The 22954-nt window shown below is 32.4% G+C and overlaps 1 protein-coding gene and 1 long non-coding RNA gene across 3 annotated transcripts; both read right to left on the bottom strand.

The window, feature by feature from the left end:
* Nucleotides 1-5560: 5560 nt before the first annotated feature.
* Nucleotides 5561-9864, bottom strand: LOC134716344 (uncharacterized). The gene is made up of 2 exons (XR_010106869.1): nucleotides 7737-9864; nucleotides 5561-7706 (listed from the first exon to the last, which is right to left on the bottom strand). It is a non-coding gene; the product is annotated as an uncharacterized LOC134716344 (long non-coding RNA).
* A 5-nt stretch (nucleotides 9865-9869) lies between these two features.
* On the bottom strand, nucleotides 9870-22715 carry LOC134716343 (stabilizer of axonemal microtubules 5-like). Of its 2 annotated transcripts, none has more exons than XM_063579279.1 (9): nucleotides 22484-22715; nucleotides 17681-17917; nucleotides 16312-16645; nucleotides 15527-15633; nucleotides 14774-15002; nucleotides 13883-14001; nucleotides 13146-13347; nucleotides 12732-12820; nucleotides 9870-12201 (listed from the first exon to the last, which is right to left on the bottom strand). In XM_063579279.1, exons 2-9 carry the CDS (start codon nucleotides 17906-17908, stop codon nucleotides 12043-12045), a joined length of 1467 nt encoding a protein of 488 aa, XP_063435349.1. In that variant the 5' UTR covers nucleotides 17909-17917; nucleotides 22484-22715; the 3' UTR covers nucleotides 9870-12042. The 2 variants fall into 2 exon arrangements, with proteins under 2 accessions (XP_063435349.1, XP_063435350.1); XM_063579280.1 differs by lacking the exon at nucleotides 22484-22715 and adding an exon at nucleotides 22215-22357.
* Nucleotides 22716-22954: the final 239 nt, after the last annotated feature.

The raw sequence follows: 22954 nt of genomic DNA, 5'->3' as shown, positions 1-22954 counted from the left end.
TAATGTTACCTGCCATAAATAATGAAGTCGGTATATTGGAAATTTACATGTTAATTGGAAGTTTTGTGTGACAGTTGAGGAGTACCACATGGAACGCGAAGCCACACGTTCTCAACCTTACAACAACAATAAAATAACAGTAGTATACATCTAATAATAATAATTAAGTGGACACTATAATATTTATCATTATGGTTGCCTTTTTTACCGCCGTAAGTTATTGCCGTAAAGGTAAGATAGTCTAGCTTTTAAATCTGGGATCACTGGAAAAAAGTAGAATGTTTGTTAAGTATATCCTGAGTGCATGGGTCAATTACAAGTTGAAATGTCATAAGTCTATCCTGGGATTATGGATCAATTCACAAGTAGAAATGTAAACTGTGATCCTGTTTCTCTGTACGACGGTGGATATTTCAGGAAGTCTAGTGCGAGATCATGATCCGCCAGTCTAGACTGGGATCATGTTTCTTTGTAAGACAGTGGACATTTCGTAAATCTTGCATGGGACTTTCGAACGAACCCAATATTCAAATTTTCAAAAATGTCCCAAATTTCACAAAAAGGTCAAATGGATTTCTTTTGCCTTAATAGAGCGTTATTGTTACTGGCTGTGATCCTGTTTCTCTGTACGACAGTAGATATTTCGGAAGTCTAGTGCGGGATCATGATCCGCCAGTCTAGACTGGGATCATGTTTCTCTGTAAGACAAGTGGACATTTCTTAAATCTTGCATGGGACTTTCTAACGAATCCAATATTCAAATTTTCAAAAATGTCCCAAATTTCACAAAAAGGTTTAATAGAGCGTTATTGTTACTAGCACGGAACATCATCGTCATCATCACAGAAATATATGACTTTTCAAACTTTCTTTTTCTCTTTTTTTCTCTCTCTCTTTTACCTTTGAAAGCTAGTATTATATTCTATAAATTGTATGCTTTCAGTCTAGATTGGGATTGGGATCATGTTTCTTTGTAAGACAATGAACATTTCGTATATCTTGCCTGGGATCATGGTCCGTCAGTTTAGATTGGGATAATGTGTCTGTAAGACAATGAACAATGATTTCGTATATCTTGCCTGGGATCATGGTCCGTCAGTCTAGATTGGGATCATGTGTCTCTGTAAGACAATGAACATTTCGTATATCTTGCCTGGGATCATGGTCCGTCAGTCTAGATTGGGATTCTGGGTCTCTGTAAGAAAGTGATCATTTCGTATATCTTGCCTGGGATCATGGTCCGTCAGTCTAGATTGGGATTCTGGGTCTCTGTAAGAAAGTGATCATTTCGTATATCTTGCCTGGGATCATGGTCCGTCAGTCTAGATTGGGATTCTGGGTCTCTGTAAGAAAGTGATCATTTCGTATATCTTGCCTGGGATCATGGTCCGTCAGTCTAGACTAGAATCCTGTGTCTCTGTATAAGACAATGAACATTTCGTTTATCTTGCCTGGGATCATGGTCCGTTAGTCTAGTTTGGGATCATGTGTCTCTGTAAGAAGGTGACCATTTTGTATGTCTTGCCTGAGATCATGGTCCGTCAGTCTAGACTGGAATCCTGTGTCTCTGTATAAGACAATGAACATTTCGTATATCTTGTCTGGGATCATGATCCGTCAGTCTAGACTAGAATCCTGTGTCTCTGTATAAGACAATGAACATTTCATATGTCTTGTCTGGGATCATGATCCGTCAGTCTAGACTAGAATCCTGTGTCTCTGTATAAGACAATGAACATTTCGTATATCTTGTCTGGGATCATGGTCCGTCAGTCTAGACTAGGATCCTGTTTCTCTGTAACACAATGAACATTTCGTATGTCTTGCCTGAGATCATGGTCCGTCAGTCTAGACTAGGATCCTGTTTCTCTGTATAAGACAATGAACATTTCGTATATCTTGCCTGAGATCATGGTCCGTCAGTCTAGACTAGAATCCTGTGTCTCTGTAAGACAATGAACATTTCGTATGTCTTGCCTGAGATCATGGTCTGTCAGTCTAGACTAGAATCCTGTGTCTCTGTAAGACAATGAACATTTCGTATATCTTGTCTGGGATCATGGTCCGTCAGTCTAGACTAGAATCCTGTGTCTCTGTATAAGACAATGAACATTTCGTATATCTTGTCTGGGATCATGATCCGTCAGTCTAGACTAGGATCCTGTGTATCTGTAAGACAATGAACATTTCGTATATCTTGTCTGGGATCATGATCCGTCAGTCTAGACTAGGATCCTGTGTATCTGTAAGGGAGCTACCATTTGATTTTTATGGGGGGGGCTAGGATGAAATTTGAAAAAAATAGGCAGGACAGGAGTTTTGAGTAAAAAAAAAAGGCAGGATGAGACACTTGCAAAAAAAAAAAAAAGCCAGGACGACAATTTAGGTAAAAAAAGTCAGGATAAACTAAAAAAAAAAGGCAGGATCGAACAGAGTGAAAAATAAAAAGGCAGGACAGAGATTACAGTAAAAAAAAAAAGGCAGGACAAAATTTTTCATCCTAGCCCCCCCATAAAAATCAAATGGTAGCTCCCTAAGACAATGAACATTTCGTATATCTTGTCTGGGATCATGGTCCGTCAGTCTAGACTAGAATCCTGTGTCTCTGTATAAGACAATGAACATTTCGTATGTCTTGTCTGGGATCATGGTCCGTCAGTCTAGACTGGGATCTGTGTCTCTGTAAGACAATGAATATTCTCATCTCTTGCCTGGTATTAATTTGATTGTCCATACCCGTAGCCAGGGGGGGGGGGTTAATTTGGTTAATTTGCCCAAAAAAATTACAAAAAAGAGGTAGGGCCAATATGCCAAGGATTTTTTTCACAGAAGGGCTAATTTCAAAAAGTGTCAAAAGAATAAAATTTACTATAAAAACAAAAAATAAAAATGCTTTTTGATCAATATCTCGATTTACATATAGTATGATATGTGTGATCAATAGTTAATTTAACCCTAAAAAAGGATGAAAGTCCAATATCCGGATTTTCGGGTGTTTTTATGTGGAAAAAACAGTGAATACCCCCAGAAGGACATTTAAAACCAAAAAAAAGTTATGTTTTTTTATGGCTGTTGTTATTTATACTACCTTGTCCTTCAAAAATGAAATTGGTTTAGTGTGTCCTTATAACATAAAAAATTGTAACATCGATAAATTGTACCGATATAGCTTCTTAATAAGGGTTATAATGATAAGCATCGCCGTAGCTACACCAGTAGAGCACAGAACTACTAATAAGTGATGGTTTTTGAAGAAAGGGTTCAAACCTCGCTCAGAATATATGTATTTTTTTGTGTTGTTATATTAAATTTTAAAGTTTCTATCATATTTTTTCGGATGTTTGCTTAATTCATAGAGTCATTCTGGTTCATTTTGACTATTTAGTTTACTAGTATATAATTTTACATGTATCAAAGAAAAAATAATGTATCGCTTAGTGTGTGTAATCCTATGCAATCCATACTCTTGAATTACCTTCTATTCATGTGTATACATTTATTACACATATCCAAGGGACAACAGTGGTCAAACTGATGTAGGTGCCTGTACATAACCATTAACACGAGAATGAATTCTATAGAAATGAAGCCTACATGTTGCCGGTGTAAATTGAAATCGTGATTGAAGGTAAAACATCAAGAAGCTGTTGCATCTGTATCATAACGAAGGGCCGATTTGTTAAAATGACAGAAAAGGCAATAAAACAAGTGTAAGTAACACAAGGTGATCTATGACCAACTCATTGAACTGATGTAAGATGTTTTCCCGTAAAATATATACATGTATTATCTTATATTATCTTATAGACAATAAAATCTTAAAAGACCAGGACAAATACAGATATACATATTAAGAATGAGAAAATCACGATTTGAATAAGTTCGATATTATTTGGCTCCTTGACAAGTTACATGGTATGGCACCTTGCATAAAGGATGTTAATAATAAATTAAAATCAATAGTCATGGCCTTGTTTTTGTAGGAATTCCTGTTCAAGGTATGAAAATAGATGATGTGACGTATTTTCATGAACTATATATAGCATCTATTGGGCTATTTAAAACACGATTTACCTATCTTGTCGACTGAAACAAATTGCCGGCAAATTGGCTCTACCTCTTTATGAAAATTGTTTAAAATTGATTGTAAAGGGCAATAACTCCTTAAGAGATCAACTGACCATCTTGGTCATGTTGACTTATTTGTAGAAATTATTTTGCTGGACATTATTGCTGTTTACAGTTTATATCTATCTATAATAATATTCAAGATAATAACCTAAAAAGGCAAAATTTCCTTAAAAATTACCAATTCAGGGGCAGCAACCCAACAACTGGTTGTCCAATTCATCTGAAAATTTCAGGGCAGATAGATCTTGACTTGATAAAAAATTTAACCTAGTTTAATTTGCTCTAACCATCTTGGTTGGTATGCTGGTCTCTGGACACATTTTTAAAACTAGATACCCAAATGATTATTGTGGCCAAGTTTGGTTAAATTTGGCCCAGTAGTTTCAGAGAAGATTTTTGTAAAAATTAACGATGACGGACAACGACAACTGACGCCAAGTGATGAGAAAATTTCATAACAACCAATAAAATCTTGTGCTGCCCTTTTTCAGCTTTAGTTTTTGAGAAAATGGAAAGGGAACACCTATAAAGCTAAAAATAACGTTTGAGAGGCAATAACTTGAAAAACAAGTGGACACAAATTGTCAGAATAGATAAAATTTGTTTGTGTTGGTCATTTCAACCTGTGTAGATTTCTCTCTAAATGCTATAATTTTAGAGATATCAGCCATAACTGCAGTTTGATCCTATATTATTTTTTTAGTCATGAAGGCCATGTTGGTTTATCAAACAGGGAGAGAATCACCCACTTTATAGTTGACATTCTATAGATGAAGCAGGCAAACATTGGTTCCATCCATAGAGCATTTGTTTTGGAAAAGATTTTAAAAGAAAATTTTCCTGAAGACAGATTTAACTTTCAATCTTGAACAATGATAGGAAAAGTTCCTCCTAGCTGATCAAGATGCTGGGAGACGTCATAACAGAACCCAGTTACATCTGTAACTTGTTTTGTATATTTTGTCATTGTAACCATGTGTTATTATTCATGAAATAGACATGTTTAAACAAACAGAATTTTATGAAACCAACAAAACACAATTTTGCATAAAAAACTGAAACTTCATGCTCCAAAGTTTTAGTGCAGACCACAAGAATAGTATATTTCTAAACTTTACACATGAAAAATTTCAAAAGACTTTTATCATTTATATTAAATGTTGATCTTCCTGTTTGAATTGTTTTACACTTGACATTTTGGGGCCCTTTTATAGCTTGTTGTTTGGTGCTAGGCAAGGCTCTGTTTTGAAGGCTGTACTTTGACCTTTAATTGTTAACTTTTATACATTGTGACTTGGATGGAGAGTTGTCACATTTTCACTCATACCACATCTTCTTATTCATATTAAGATATATTTTTATGTAGTTTAGTATGGCTTCCCTTGAATGCTTGTTAAGAACATTCAGACAGAAAACAAAGACATATAAATTTAAAAACAGTAAAAACAATTTTATTTCAAAACAAGACATTGAACACTCAAAATCAGTTAAAATGTAAACTTACAAAACCTCAATGATTTTTTATGAAAATAAAATTAAATATTATTTAAAAAAAAAAATACAATCCTTCCTCTGTATTGAAGTAAACAACATTATAAAGTAACAATCCAAAAATGAAATTTAAGAAATCTGAAGAAAAAAAAAGTTCACTGAATTTACAGCTTTCAGTCTTCCTTAAGATCAAAGTTAAAACACAAATAATTTTTAAATATTTGTTTTGCTTATTTTTATAACATTCCAATAAAAAATATACAATAAAATAAAATCTCTTCTAAAAAATCCACTCTTTCAATACAGCTAAATCTACCAGTAAAATGAACACCACAGGAATGATAGTATAAAATAAATAATGTTTTATAATATATTAAAATTATCAAAATGTATAAATATATTAGATAAAATCATTTAAAACACACACAAGTAAAAAACATAATACTGAAACAGGGATGTTGATAAAACACATATAAAATTCACAATTGTGTATTATTGCACCTCAAACCACAGCAAAACAATGTGCACCAAGTGATTTTATGTATTTTGTAAAAAGTTCAGGATTCAGAGCATTTATTTAAAAGTGTTTCTATTCATCTGCGGGAAACTTAAAAATTCTTGGCAAGAGTTAATTGACTAGTAGGGGTAACCATGGCACCGTTATGTTTAAAATCTCACATTTTACCATTTTGATTGAGTATTCATAGATATTTTTTTTATTTGGAACTCTGAATGGGGCAGGCATTTCTTCCTGAGACGGTAACAATTTACAAAATACATGATCATGACGAACACAAATTCACATAATATAAATAATTCAGCAAATTGCATAACAAGTCAGTATAAAATGCATAAAAAGGATTATCACAATTTGTTTTGATTAAATTAATAAATATGTTATATAAAAATTAATCTATAATACTGTGCAATAATATAATTTAATATATACAATATTTACAAGTATAATACATTTAAATAACAGTCAAAATCTAAAAAAATTTACAAAAAATACAAAAACAAGCAAACATGATTCATCTTTTTCACAACTGAAAGGTTCAGGCAGTATGCATATGTGTTATAATATATTCTGCATTTTTTTGGGTCTTCTTATAATACTTAAAACTGCTTTCATATTTTCATGGCCAACACAACTATTCGCTGGGATGGTTAAAGGCTCATTGCCACCAAAAAGGTTATGACAAATATTGAATATTACCATCCAGGTCAGCCTCTGTGCAAATTCCATTTAGTTGACAAATATTAAATTTAAAGGTTATGATCTGGTTTAAACTATTATTGTTCAATTTTAATGTAATATTTCTGTCTAATTTATTGGAGTATTAACATATTTTCGTATGAATTACATGTACCATTAACCATTTACTCCTCACTTTTTTTATACTCAAACACGGGTGCATATAAATGAGTTTGTTATGTGTCAGAATTAAGTAATTTACTAAAGACTGCCAAATTTATTTTTAAGTTATTTTCTTATTCTAACTCTTAACTGATCATACACACATGCTGCTAACCTTTTTATTAAACAGAACGATAGATTATACAGCATTTACATCAATTTAACACACTTATCTTCCACTGCACATTGTACCACACTCTCGTCCAAGACTTGTTTACCTTACATACATGCACTGCAGACTGGAACATTATAGTTCATTACCAAATAACCACCACATACATCTTTTTTTAACTTGTTCCGCTACCATTCTATAATACTTTACATACTTCATTTACCATTGCAGACTATTTAACATAAAGCACTTACATTGTATCCTGGTTAGGCAAGTTCACTATCACAACAAACTGGTTTAACGACCTAAACTACCACTCCAGACTGGTTTGAAAATCTATATTACTACCACTGCAGACTATTCTAACACACTAAACTACCACTCCAAACTGGTTTAACAAACTATGCTACCACTGCAGACTGGTTTAACAAACTATGCTACCACTGCAGACTGGTTTAACAAACAATGCTACCACTGTAGACTGGTTTAACATGCTACCACTGCAGACTGGTTTAACAAGCTATCCCACCACTGCAGACTTTCTAACACACTAAACTACCACTGCAGACTTTCCAACACACTAACCTACCACTCCAAACTGGTTTAACAAACTATGCTACCACTGCAGAGTGGTTTAACAAGCTATCCCACCACTGTAGAATATTCTAACAAACTACCACTCTAAACTGGTTTACATAACTAGATTAACTAACTAACCTACCACTCCAGACTAGTTTAACATACATCACTCACACTGCAGACTGATATAATATGTTACCCTTTCACTGCAGACTGGTTTAATATGTATTTCATCTTTACAAACTTTAATAAAATTTTCAGCTTATAATCAAATAAACAATTCTGTGGCATTTATTTCTTCAAAAATAACCTTCTATCGAGAAAGAAACTAGAGGCTCTAAAGAGCCTGTGTCGCTCACCTTGGTCTATGTGCATATTAAACAAAGGACACAAATGGATTCATGACAAAATTGTATTTTGGTGATGGTGATGTGTTTGAAGTTCTTACTTTACTGAACGATTTTGCTTCTTACAATTATATCTATAATGAACTTTGCCCATTAGTAACAGAAGACTATATTTGGTAAAAATTTACATAAATTTACCAAATTAATGAAAATTGTTAAAAATTGACTATAAAGGGCAATAACTCCTTAAGGGGTCAATTGACCATTTAGGTCATGTTGACTTATTTGTAGATCTTACTTTGCTGAACATTATTGCTGTTTACAGTTTATCGCTATCTATAATAGTATTCAAGATAACCAAAAACGGCAAAACTTCTTTAAAAATTACCAATTGGAGGGCAGCAACCCAACAACCAGTTGTCCAATTCATCTGAAAAATTCAGGGCAGATAGATATTGACTTGATTAACAATTTAACTTCTTGTCAGATTTGCTCTAGATGCTTTGGTTTCATAGTTATAAGCCAAAAACTGCATTTTACCCCTATGTTCTATTTTTAGCCGTGGCGGCCATCTTGGTTGAATGGCCAGGTCATCGGACACATTTTTCAAACTAGATACCCCAAAGATGATTGTGGCCTAGTAGTTTCAGTGGAGATTTTGTAAAAGATTACTTAGATTTATGAAAAATGGTTAAAGATTGACTATAAAGGGCAATAACTCCTAAAGGGGTCAACTGACCATTTTGGTCATGTTGACTTATTTGTAGATCTTACTTTGCTGAACATTATTGCTGTTTACAATTTATCTCTATCTATAATAATATTCAAGATAATAACCAAAAACAGCAAAATTTCCTCAAAATTACCAATTCAGGGGCAGCAACCCAACAACCGATTGACCGATTCATCTGAAAATTTCAGGGCAGATAGATCTTGACCTGATAAACATTTTTATCCCATGTCAGATTTCCTCAAAATGCTTTGGTTTTTGAGTTATAAGCCAAAAACTGCATTTTACCCCTATGTTCTATTTTTAGCGGTGGCGGCCATCTTGGTTGGTTGACCAGGTCACGCCACACATTTTTTAAACTAGATACCCCAAAGATGATTGTGGCCAAGTTTGAATTAATTTGGCCCAGTAGTTTCAGAGGAGAAGATTTTTGTAAAAGATTACTTTAATTTACGAAAAATGGTTAAAAATTGACTATAAAGGGCAATAACTCCTAAACGGGTCAACTGACCATTTTGGTCATGTTGACTTATTTGTAGATCTTACTTTGCTGAACATTATTGCTGTTTACAGTTTATCTCTATCTATAATAATATTCAAGATAATAACCAAAAACAGCAAAATTTCCTCAAAATTACCAATTCAGGGGCAGCAACCCAACAACCGATTGACTGATTCATCTGAAAATTTCAGGGCAGATAGATCTTGACCTGATAAACATTTTTACCCCATGTCAGATTTGCTCTAAATGCTTTGGTTTCTGAGTTATAAGCCAAAAACTGCATTTTACCCCTATGTTCTATTTTTAGCCGTGGCGGCCATCTTGGTTGGTTGACCGGGTCACGCCACACATTTTTTAAACTAGATACCCCAATGATGATTGTGGCCAAGTTTGGTTTGATTTGGCCCAGTAGTTTCAGAGGAGAAGATTTTTGTAAAAGTTAACGACGACGGACGACGACGGACGACGACGGACGACGGACGACGACGACGACGACGGACGCCGGACGCAAAGTGATGGGAATAGCTCACTTGGCCCTTCGGGCCAGGTGAGCTAAAAAGGTTTACAAAACCTGTCTTAATAACCAGAAATGGTAATCAATAAAATTAATACATGTAATATTTTCTGTTGATTTTTTGTTCTAATTCAAGACCTGATAAATAATCTACACGAATTGGTTATTTGAAATAAGTTAGTTTAGTGCTCATTAGTTCAAAATTAAAATCATCTGCATGAAGTATTAGACTGTGAAATTAGTAAAACTCCCCTCCACCAAAACAAAACCCTGGAAAACACTAAATATAGTACAGAATTTGGCACTTAATAATCATTGATTTACAACAGTTAACCTGTTGAAAAAAACATGTATAAAACTATCTATGAAACATGAGACAAGAAATTCTATTAATAAAACGCATACAACAAAACAAAAATATTAAACTTACTGATAGATATCAACAGTTAAAAATACTAGGGAAAATTTAGGATTTAAACAAACAAAAACAATTTAACTCACAGTAAATGCATAAAATATAAATCAAAGTAATGAAAATTTTAATGGCAAAATGAGCAAATTATAGCAGAATAAAGTTGAGCAGCTGAGTAAGATTAAAAAAATCCTTTTTTTATTTTAATTTTTAAAATTCTATGCAGTATGAAAATCTGAAATAAAGAAACAGTTGAGTTATCTCCCTTTGTACTATTATATTTAGTTTTTTTTTGTCCCTTACATGTAAGGGGAGGAATAAAACCGGCCACTGTTAAATCCCTAAAAATTGCACACATAATTAAATTTTTCAATATTTTAAAATTCAATTTACAAATAAATAGGATAATACTGCCAAGTGATTTAAGTGTAGAAACATCAATTTTAATACCAATGAAATTATAATCATGTTAAAATTGACATTTCTGACCAAGGATAAAACCTCAACTCAAAAGATTTCTGACTCACATATACATATTTGTATCAGACTTCCTATTATAAAATTTGTTTTCCAAGCATGGCTTTTGTACAGTGGGAAGATCTCAAATGAGATACTTTTAGCAGTTTTGCATTTTTTTTTTAAATTAAAGTTTAGAGACCTAAAAGTTATGCAAGACAATATTTGCACAAATTATTGATACATGATGTACTAATATAAGTGTTGTATATTGATGTTTCATGATTAATTGATAGGATAAATTGCGAAGCTTCAATTAAATGGGCCACAATATTGGCTTATCACATAAATTCCCATCAACAAAAGTAGACCAATTTCCTTTTTTTCCTAATTACCTACCAGACCTATTTCAACAAGATATTCCTACTACTATATTAGCAAAAATAAAAAAAAATATCTCTCATGCAACAAGCATTAGAAAATCAAAATACACTTTTTATAAATAAATTTTGTTTTTAAATCAATAAACTAATAGCTAAAGTAAAAATTCATATGCAATAACACAACTCATTCTCAACAAGAACTCTATGGTGAAAATTCATGAACATCGTTATTTGTAACCATCTAAATAGGGAATTGTAATAGCTTTAAACTTTCCCTTCTATAAAACGAGTTCTGCTTTCATGTCTACAGAATTGTTCATTCAGGTAAATTACATAAAAACATTTTTTTATAAACAACAAAGAATAAAATTTCAAAACTTAACATAACAGCAATGCCCTTAACTTCAATTAAAGTGTTAAGATAAGCAATGATGTTAATTCAGACTCATAAATATTTTTTTAGCTCTTGCCACATCCTTTAATTAATGTGCTTATTCTGTTGTCACAACATATACTTCAATACAACAGATACCAAACATATGCAATGGTAAAACATATTTCCTAGTCAGTGGTTAGTTCAATTAAATTTTCTGCTAAGTATCTAAACATTTTTTGAAGCTCACTTTAGATGAATTAGCCATAGATTTAACCAATATTTATTAGAAAATGTTTGATTCCACCTTCTACTAACAGTTTCTAAAACAACTCCAGATTTAATAAAAATATAATTGATAAATGGCAAGAAAATTGATGTGCACAATTATTGTTTAACAATGATACACACAGCAAGAATACACATAAAAAAGTAACATATAAAAAGTGATTTCATATAAATTTCAAAACATATCTCATTCTAAAAGCAATGAACTGTTCCTCCCTATAACCTACACCTGATGATTATCAGTAGAATCAGGACAGGTCTTTGTACCAGACTGAGCAGGTCTCTTTACTGTAATCTTCCCCAGGAATCACTGACAAGTCATTGTACCCAGTGGTACAGAACTGCGTTGTAATCTACCAGAATCGTAGGAATACTTCTCCGATTCTTTTGGTGTAAACATCACCTGATGTGTTGTGTTGTGACGTTGTGGTCCACTCAGGGGAGGCAATATATGGGACATCTTCAACTGAAAAATTATGGGGGAAAAGTTAAATGCAATACTGAATGAAGAGGCATGTAAATTGGATTGTTTTATTCTAATATAGTTGTCAATCCAACTGATACATCAACAAACAAACAGGTGAGTAGTTTTCATCAAGTTGAATTACTTGATTCTATTTGTCCATGATGGCCTCATCTCTGTAAGAATATTTGTTATTGTACTCAATTGCTTCATACTAACAACTTTTTATAGCAATAATGACCTAAAAAAATTTACCAGTTGGTCAATTTGAAGCGAATTTAAACTGAAGTTATTTTTGGAAATTCCTGTGTCCCGCTAGACTTCATTTCCTGTTTTCAGGGCACGTTATTTGACTTTCACGTGTCACGCTTACAAAAACTTGGTAATTCTGCATCAGGCTTAGACCCCAATGAGACCAACTATGAACATTTGTAGTTAGCTCAGTGTTTTAAAGAATTTTTATTCAGTCTGCGAACACTTATTTAAAAAAAAAAAATTGCTTATGACTGTTATGACACATTTAGTTAACGTACATTATTAAGTGCTGTGTTATGAGGAATCATCTTAGCCTGTACTGGATCTTTGTAGTCTGTGTATGATGAGGAATGGTCGGTTTCTTCTTCTGAAAACAAAAAAGTGAAAATGGTCAAACTATATTATTTAAAGCATACAAAAAAATCAAACTTAAGAATCGACATGGACAATGTCCTCACTGGAAACAGATGAGTAGAGTTACATTTTTGGTATTCGGTACTATCAAGTGATACTGAAGTATTCAGGTATTCAGTGGTTGCCATTTGTTGATGTGGTTCATAATTGTTTCTCATTTTTCATATAGATAAGCCAATTATAACCAAAGTAATTGGAAACAAAAGTCAATGATATATATTACATGTAGTTGTTTCCACAATAGATTTAGACATATATAAAACTAAATATAAACTTACTACTATAGTAATTGACAGGTATACTACTCTCCTTGTGGAATTTAGTTCTATCGTAGGTGTATGGTACTTTTACTCCTTTGAATGTATCATAGTTTGTTGTGTCATAAAAATTTCTGTTCAGCTGAGGCTCCCCAAAGGATACTTTACTTTTTGTACGAAGGTTAGCACCAGATATAATAGTATTGTGAATTCCCAAAGGAGGCTGAAATAAAATAAAATATTCTTATTAAAATTTACCAAGTATTTATAAATGTCTTGAAGATGCAGTGTAAAAGCCAATCTCACCTAAGTGAGTACTGTTAATTTTTAAGCATTGATGGACATACAAAGATGACACAACATTGGGCTTTGATTAGATATGAATGATACTGTATGTGATTGACTAAAATTTCCCTTATCTAGCCATTCGTTTCAAGGTTTATTTTCTTTTGAGAATTTTACGATATCACATATTTAAAACATAAAACCTTTTTTTCTAAATTAACTGACAAAAGTTTTACTGCAATATTAGTTCAATAATGCAAATATTTGATAATGTAGTGGTAGCTACAATTGAATTTTTCTGTTTGAGTTAAAACTTTAACGCATGGAAGACTGTAGTCCATTTCACAAAAAACCTTATGACTAAGTTCTGTCGTAAGTATACTGATTGTTAATGACTTAAGACAAATCTTAGTCGTAAGTTTTTTTGTGAAAATGATTCCTGATCTGTAAGTTAACTATAAAATAATATTTACATTTCCATGGTACACCCTGGTTGTGGTTGTATTCACTCTCTCTAGAACTCTACTATTCTCCATATCACCTGGTGGAAAATCACTATGATTTCTGTGTTTGAGTGGCTTATATCTGTCAACTACAATACATTTCATAGATTATTTTAAGTAGATAATGAAAACAAACCTTCCTTTGTCAATGATTGGCTTTGTTAAATTTTTGTTTAATTTAATAATTGGGTTATCTTTCTTCTACTTGTACTACAACAAATGTTTACATAAAATAATTGCAAACCATTCAACAAATAAGAAAACGTAACTAAATACACCACAAGGCACTGTCAATTCATTGGTTAGAAACTTGACATGGAAAATAACAAGAGAGTGAAAAGAGAATGTGTAGAGCCCTTATAATTTGCATAGGCGGATTCAAGAAAGGGTGAGGGAAAGAGGGGGTTTCTAAGCCCCCTCCTTTTGTCTGAAAAATTGCATAATATGTGTAAAACCTGATAAAGGGCATATTGGTTCAACTCTTTAGAGGCAAATTTAGGTGTGGGGCTTGAACCACTCTTTTGTGGTAAATGAATCAATGAAGCATGACTGAAGCCAAAACAGCATGCTCATTGAAATTTGAATCACAACTTTATTAAGATATGATATGTTGTTCCTTACAAAAATATGATGAAAAAACTGTAAGGAACTATGGAAACATGGATTAAAGGATCCACGTTCATCTAAAGGTTTCCTAATTTGATGCAAGGGTATGAAAAACAAATTAAAGAATGAAAAATTTTCAAACCCTGACATTTTATACTGTACCTTCAATAGCAATTATTGCATAACTGTAAAATAACATTAGAACTCAACCATATCTAACTTAATACAGGTTTATAAGACCTAGTTTTTACAAACCTGGTACAGATGTAGGTTGATACGAATTAATTGCAGTACTAAAGTAATCATTTTCTTTGTAACAATCTTCAGACTGGAAATTAGTTCTTCGTAATACTCCACTGACTTCAGACTTTAGGTAAGGATTGTGTTTGTGTTGGCTTGTAAGGTTGCTGTACGATTCTTTCATTGTTGTGTCTCTCTGTAATACTTTATCAGGATCTCCTTTAGGTACATTTGTACCAGTGGGCTGTAATGAGACATGACTGTTATGAAACCAATTAACTTTAAATTTGATTGTATATATATATTTGATATATCTTGTTTTATGCAGTTCTGAGCGTTAGTAAAATAATATCAAATAATTAATTTATTCTTGCAATATTCTTCTAAAATAACAAACTTTGTCTTTATTTTTTTTTACTGCAGTCTGCACCAAAAAGTTTTTCAACTGTTAGCCTGAAGACCAACATTCAGATATTTTTGCAAAAACTTACTAGTTCGAATGAAATTTTACTAGTCTGGGGCATTGGACTAGTGGCTAACCGTGAGACTGTCATTGTTTATTCAGATCTTTGTTTTATTAATTTTTTTTTTCTTTTCCATTGAGTATACTTATGTCATCTTTTATAATTGAAATTGTTTTAATTGATTTTTATTTGAAATGATCAACTTGTTATTATACATCCAACTCATTTGACAAAATATTAAATTGTGACATTGCTATGTGTTTAATTTTGATTACAATATCCATTCTTTACATGTTACACTTACAGCAGATAAGATTTTAACTCTTGGCTGTGATTTATCAGGGAACATTAAGTTGTGAGTGGTGTTGAAATTTGACAATCTTTCATCTCCTTTTACTGTTGGTGGACCACCTGAAATAAATTTAAAAAACTTCTTAATAATAAAGCTTATATGTAAATGTACATATTACGTGTATAATTTAAGTATTTTTGTTTGCATATAGGTGTAGGTTGTGAATTTTCATTTTTTTTTAGCAAGAACAAATGAAAACAAATAATTCACATTTTTATCTCAAAATCAAATGTTATGATGGAGTTGCACATGGCTTAATGTCTCATTGCCAAAGTTTACAATAAAATGTACACGACTTTCCTATCAAAATAAGTTTTGAGAAAGTTGTTTCTATTACTAGATCACACATTCAAAATTTCTCATCCCATTAAAAGAATTGACAAAAAGAAATAATAAATACATGTACCGGTAAATGAAACTGATATTTTAAGATGAACATTTTCTACCTTTCTTTAAAGGTCTTTAAAGTAATGTCCGAGATATATATCAGACAATGTTTTTATATAGTCTGACAACTAAAAATAGTATTTTCTATATCATGTTTACTGTATGGTGTGTTGAAATGAATAATTATTTCTACCAACTGTATCTTGAAATATTTTTTTCACAGTTTCAGAATTTAAATTTTTTGTTCATTGTTAAATTGAGAGTTATAGAAATTAAAACACACTATTTCTAAACAACAGTTACAACACTCTGGATTTTCAGACAATCTTTTTAAATTAAATTAATCTAACCTTCATGCATTGATGGTGCTCTGAAAACTTTTACCACAGATGTGTCGTGACCTCTGAACTTATCATTGTAGTCAGACCATGGTTGAGTGATTTTGTCAGGATCCCCTTTAGGTATATGACTTTGATGAGTATTTGTGGCAGGTCCAATACGCTGATAATCGTTATTGACTTTAGGTACAAAGTAATGATTATGCATAGTTCCAAACACATCCACCTTGTTTAAATCTCTATCAGTCTTGAAATTTGTAGCTCTCAGTGTTTGGTAAGAGTCCGTTACAACAGGTTTTTTTAAGTAACGATACTCATATGCTTGAGTACTTTCAGATTGATCACCCTACAAGCAATAAAATCAACTAAAATTTGACATATATAGAAGTAAGAATTAATTATGTGTTAACTTGAGTAATGTCCCTTGTTAATAACAATTATGTTGTTATCTTTTATTTTGCATTGAAAAAATTAAAATACTACATTTTATCACTAAAATATGTTTCTTTTAAAAGACAGAAAACTGTTTATGCTGTGCATGTAATGCTTTTGTGCCATAGATGGAAACTTCATATCCTGTGTTTTTCTATGAAGAAATTTAAAATAAACATATATTTAGCAATGTTGAATTCAATGTTACATTTGTGATTTTCATTTAGAAAATTAAAACTACAATTGTTAAACTCAGTTTCACGGTAAGGACATTCTCAAACTAGGAGTACATATTATTGGTCATTTTTTAGAACAATATGTAGAGTTCTACTAATTTGCTTCCAGTGGCGGATCCAAAACTTTTCATAAGGGGGGCCTGCTCCAGTCATGCTTCAGTGATTCCCTATATAATCAACCAAATTTTTCCCACGAAAGGGGGGCCCTGGCCCCCAGCCCCCTGGATCCGCCTATGTCTTCAAGTGAGCACAGGGACAAGTCATTTTTACCTGTCTTTGTTAAAAAATGAATTGAGAATGGAGATTTTCCGATAAAAGTTAAAAATATATAGGATAGTGTTGATAAGTTGATGACCCTGTGGCCTGTCATCACAAGTAATTTTGCTTTGTTTGCATATTTTTGAATTGGAGGTTAACCAGGTTTAGGTGTGTGTTGATGACCCTGTCTAGGCCTGTCATCACAAGTAATTTTGCTTTGTTTGCATATTGTTGAAATGGAGGTTAACCAGGTTTAGGTGTGTATTTTTGAGGTTAAGATATGTAGCTTTACCTTGTAGGATTGGTATCTTATATGTTTTTCAGTAAACATATGACATGAAATTTGTATTCTTCTAAAATGTTCATGTTGCATCGGATAATTCTTTCAGTAATTGTCTTTTTTAAAATGCCTTACAGGATAAATATATGATTACAACCATGCATCAGTTTCATACCTTGAAATACGATTGATCTCTATGCATAACTTCTGCCAAGACTGGTCTTTCTGCCTGTGCATCTCTACCATAATGATTGTAAGGGGGATAATCAGTTTTAAAAATACTTCCCAGGCCTTTTCTGGTTTCTGTTGTATCCTGTGCTACTTGGAAATTTGTTGACGACAAAAAGTCTGTTCCTGATAAAGGTTCAATAATTGGTTTATCAACATGCATTGAGTCCCTCATTGTAAGTTCCTGGAAATGAAAAGCAAAAGTTAATAATACACCTTTTCTCAAATTAAGTTTATATTTATTCAAAAATAACAAACAGAAGCAGAATCCTTATTTCTAATGATGATGCCATAAAAAATAATAGAATAGATTGTCAAATGATACTGATCAGCTGAATAGTAATGTCATTTTAAAAGTGTTTAAATATTGATGAGCTTTACAAATAAAGGACTTTTCTTGTACATTTTTGTAGATCAATATAATTGATTCTATTTGTGTATCGTTCAGTATGTTTGTTCTAGTTACAGTGTCTCAGAGTTACATGTACATTGTACTTCAGAACTTCAAGGCAGCTTGATTTATATGCCTAGATACAAATGTATCTGTCCTTATTACACTCAAACCTTTATAAAAATAAATAGTCTTGCTAGTTACAAAATGGTCCAATCATGTATCACAGAACACATGTAGATTAAGGAATTGAGACAAATGGAGTCTTCAAAGGTACTGTTGATGTGTTAGCATTGTTTGTTTGTTTTGTTTCTGTAGAAGAGACTTATAATCAACCCTCTTGCTGCAGGAGGGACACATGTGTCCACACTGGTTGTGCTTGAGGGACACTTTTGTCCATGTTTTAATTTATGCAAGCTCTTCATCATTCCTGTATGATGTATCTCCTTTAAATTATAGACAAAAGATAAAACAGTGTAATATTTTTCTTCAATGACACTCAAATGTAACAGGTATTAATGACGCCATTGTTGGGCATGTGACGTCACAGACATACAGATGCCTCATTTTCTAGTACATGAAATGAAAACTTGAAAAACTACTGGCAGCAAGAGGGTTAACTATTATTTAAATACTGTAAAAAAGAAATTCAAATAAACACCTCTGTAAAATATTGGGACAAAGTCTCCAATAACAGTGAGTCATTCATTTTCCTGCAAATTTGTATAGCAGATTACCCAAAGGAATGATTATAATAATACATGTATGAGGAGGAATATTATTTTAAATTTAGCCTGTTTCTGTTTCTATAGCAATGTATTGAAATGAACGAAACCTAGTCTTAATACACCTCATTGTTATTTGTATACTGCGGCTTTGCCAGTATTATAAACCACAAATGTTTCTGTAATATTTTGAAATTACTTGTAACTGACACTACAGCTAACAATAGAAAAGAGAGTTGAATAATTCAAGGGGCACAGATTCTCGGGTCAAGTGGAGCAGATTTCCAAATTACATTATGGTGTATTCAACATACAATTCCAAAATAGCAAACACAATGACAGATTTTAATATTCTTTATATCTGATGAATAACCAATACTGTACTCTTGTCCTTAACAGTACAAACAACTATTATTCTAATTACAAAACAAATGTTACCTGAAGGTGATATTGTTTACATTAAAATTCATAACATCAGGACTAACATCTGACATGATGATGTTTCTGTATTTCAAATACTATTTAAACAAAAATTATGCTGGGAAATTATAAATTATTTTAAAATTTGTTGTTCTTTGCCCAGACATTGTGAGAAGCTCAGGATAAAGAATATATCTATAGACTATTTTAGGATAAGCGTGAAGTTAAAATTTTAATTGCATTACATTGTTTTAGTAAGAACGAAAAATAATTAATTTTACATGTATGACTTTATAACACAATTAAGTTTCTAATCTCTAATTGCGCAAAAAACCTTCGAATTAAATGTATAATTGTTTTTATGAACTTTATTCATCTTCTTTCATTAGTCCAACTGTTTTGCCAGACAATCTGGGGATGTGGAACCATGGCCCCAGCCTTTCTGATAAAAACAGCTAGTGTATGTCAAGAGTCATCTCCATAGACTACTTCCACAGGTAACAAATCTACATTGTATGTTGAATTGTCAAAATTGACCAATACTCAACGCTTCTGGTGGGCACCATATACAGTGTTCCAGCTAGGATTTCAAAAGAGTAGGGTGCCAATCCTGAAAAAGGGCATTTAACGTGTGATATGATAATATGAAAAGGGCATGTTTTAATAAAAGATATTAATCAAACATTGTGTTTATTCGTTGAATCACAGGTTATACAAACACAACATTATTAGCCCATATAGAACTCTATCTTTCTACTTTTAAGGCTGAAAAACTTGTCAAGCAGCTTGTCACACAAGATTTTAAATCATTGCTTGGCACAGTTGAGCTTTATATGCAGTATGTTTTGAAAGGTGACCTGTTTCATTCTGTTTCTATGGTCTGGCACATTTGACCAGTTTCACCTTTCTACCCCTGCTGTGCTTAAAGGCAATACAGCACAAAACAGCTGTTAGGATACATGTACATGTATATAGCAACAGTGAAAAATTGTATCAAAAATAAAGAATACAGAAAAAGATGACCAAGGCACCCTACCAAAACTGCTTCTAAGACCCTCTTTAACTTTTCCCATAACTCAAAATACCTAAACATATATATTCTTAAGCAAGAAGTACATGTATGTAGACATATTTTAGAATATATGTAATTGGGTTACTCAATGCTAGGAAAAAATCAGATTGAGTTATCTTTCTTTATTCGGGTGTGTTCTTTCTTTGGAGGATAATAAACAGTACGTAAATATGATGTAAATAGGATCACAATATGGCGGCCAATTTTGTTATTTTCGTATCAAAAATGAGGGCAGTCAATTACAAATACGTCTGAATTTTCTGTTCATTTCTCAGAAAACAAGTAAAACAATGTCTTCAACAAGTTTATTATGGTTTTCAACTTTCTGTCATTACGTTTCCTCCATGAAACTACAGTAAACATTACAAATTGTGCCCAAGTTGTTGTATGCACATTTCTTCAAAGATAATTGCCGACTGACTGATTCTATTTGAATGAATTAATGTTGATGATCATTAATGACCCATCCGATAAACGGATTACCTATAACAACAGATTATGACACCAGTTGTAACCGTTGATTAGCTTGGGGTCGTAAACAAAGTCATAAACTTTTCCCCAGGTAAAATTTAGTAATTAGCGTATCACATCAATACGAACAAATCAATATACAATCGATCTTCAAAAAAGGCAGGGCGCCCTGGACACTGTAATCAGGCCTCTACATTATCATTTTTTCTCACTTGTCCCTTCGGACAAGTTGCAAGAAAATCAACTTGTCCGAACTCTTAACTCACTTGTCCGAATTTATAATTGAAAATCCTCCATATTGATTATACATGTATATTATAGGCAATAATAACACTTGCCCTTTGATTGTACCTAATAAAGATCAATATAGGGAGCATTTTGTTATGTTATATGAATGCCACATCAAAATTTATTTTATTATTTCAGACTGAAGGCTTATTTGCAAGACTGAGCTCTCTGACTCATTGTCACTATCATGTGTCGATCATTAATCATATCTCTTCCTATACCACTAGGTTCTCCTATTCATGGACCTATATTCATTCTGAAGTAGTGGTAGCACCTTGTTTACAAATAAACCTTTTTAATTTATTGATGGTGCCGAACAAGATTTCACATTTTATTTTGATTTTTACATACATTGATATATAATCATGAAGTACATTAAACATTTTAGTAAAACATCTGCCTTTTTAGATTTTATTTAATTTTTACATTTTAACTTATTATTTTAACATATAGATCTTATTAAATAAAACCTTATTTAATTTAATGTTATGCCTAAAAGCAAAATCAAATGATACAAACTTTTTAATTAAAAATTTAAAAGTTAAGGTAAAACTCCATATCATGAATATGGAGGTGCTCCTAATTCAAGAGGCTTATACTAAGAAGACATTTACATTGGTTTCCTTCCCCTTACTTATTTTTCCCTGGTTAATGGCTGCCAGCATGTTCAAATTCGTTCAATCAGAGACATATTTTACAAGTTTATATGTCTCTGGTTCAATCAATGAATATTTAATTCATTTTGTATGATCAATAAAACAATCATTCATATTTTTAGGAATGTATAAGTCTTGAATTTGATCTATTAACATCTGACATCGATTTTTTCACTTGTCCCATCGGACAAGTAGTATGATGAATCTACTTGCCCGACACCTATTTCCACTTGTCCCGGACAATCGGACAAACGGTAATGTCGAGCCCTGGTAATATGGGCACAGGGCACCACTTGGGAAAGGGAGTGGGCAGCGCCCTCTGAAAATGGCCTAGCTGGAACACTGATATATTCACAATAATATATCATTAAGTTATTGTTCCAAATGTACAAAATGAAAATAAGTTATCTCAATTAGCAAATCATATTTGTTGAAAACAAAAATGTGAGAAAAGTTACCTGTAGTCAGAAAGAGTTAACTTCCGAAACTGCAGTCAGTTTTTGTGACTGAATAAACTATATATTGTACAGTATACTATGACAAATTCTAAGTTTTATCTAGTTCAGTAGTTGATATTTTTTAAACTACATACACAGATTATCAATATCAATTGTGTGGAGGTTTAAACAACAATTTTAACTAAAATCAAATTCCAAAGGTTTCTTTATTGTGTATTTAAATAATTAATTCCCTAACAATTCTTTTATGATCTTTTATTGATACTTACAATACGATTAACACTAGATGTATTGATCTGATCGTTATCGAGATGATTGCTTGTCGACGAAATACGAAAGGTTTTAATGCAACTTTTGGACCCTACTTCATACTATAGCGCTAACGAATTACAATAAAAGCTTTGTATTTTTAGTGCAGTTTTTGTTAGACATCAGACACGAGGACATTCAAAAGGTTGAAGTTATTTTTAAATGCATAGCACAACCCTTTTGTATACAATTTCCATAGATACGCGCCAGAAAGATCCGGAAGCGGAAATGAATACTAATCTTTACAAACGCGGAACGGAATCGACGTTAATATACGGGAAAAGGTAGAAGCTCCTGCTAGAGGAGGAAAATAGACTATGTAACAGGTAACAGGTACATGACCAAAAGGGGCAATCCAATCGGCACCTGTTTGAATGGGCATCGTGTTTAAAAATCGGCATCTGTTAAAAAAAATGGGAAATATTCCCCCA

This window comes from Mytilus trossulus, chromosome 4 (assembly GCF_036588685.1).
Source record: "Mytilus trossulus isolate FHL-02 chromosome 4, PNRI_Mtr1.1.1.hap1, whole genome shotgun sequence".
In the NCBI taxonomy this organism is placed as follows: domain Eukaryota; kingdom Metazoa; phylum Mollusca; class Bivalvia; order Mytilida; family Mytilidae; genus Mytilus; species Mytilus trossulus.
This window is presented reverse-complemented; position numbering and strand designations above follow the sequence as displayed.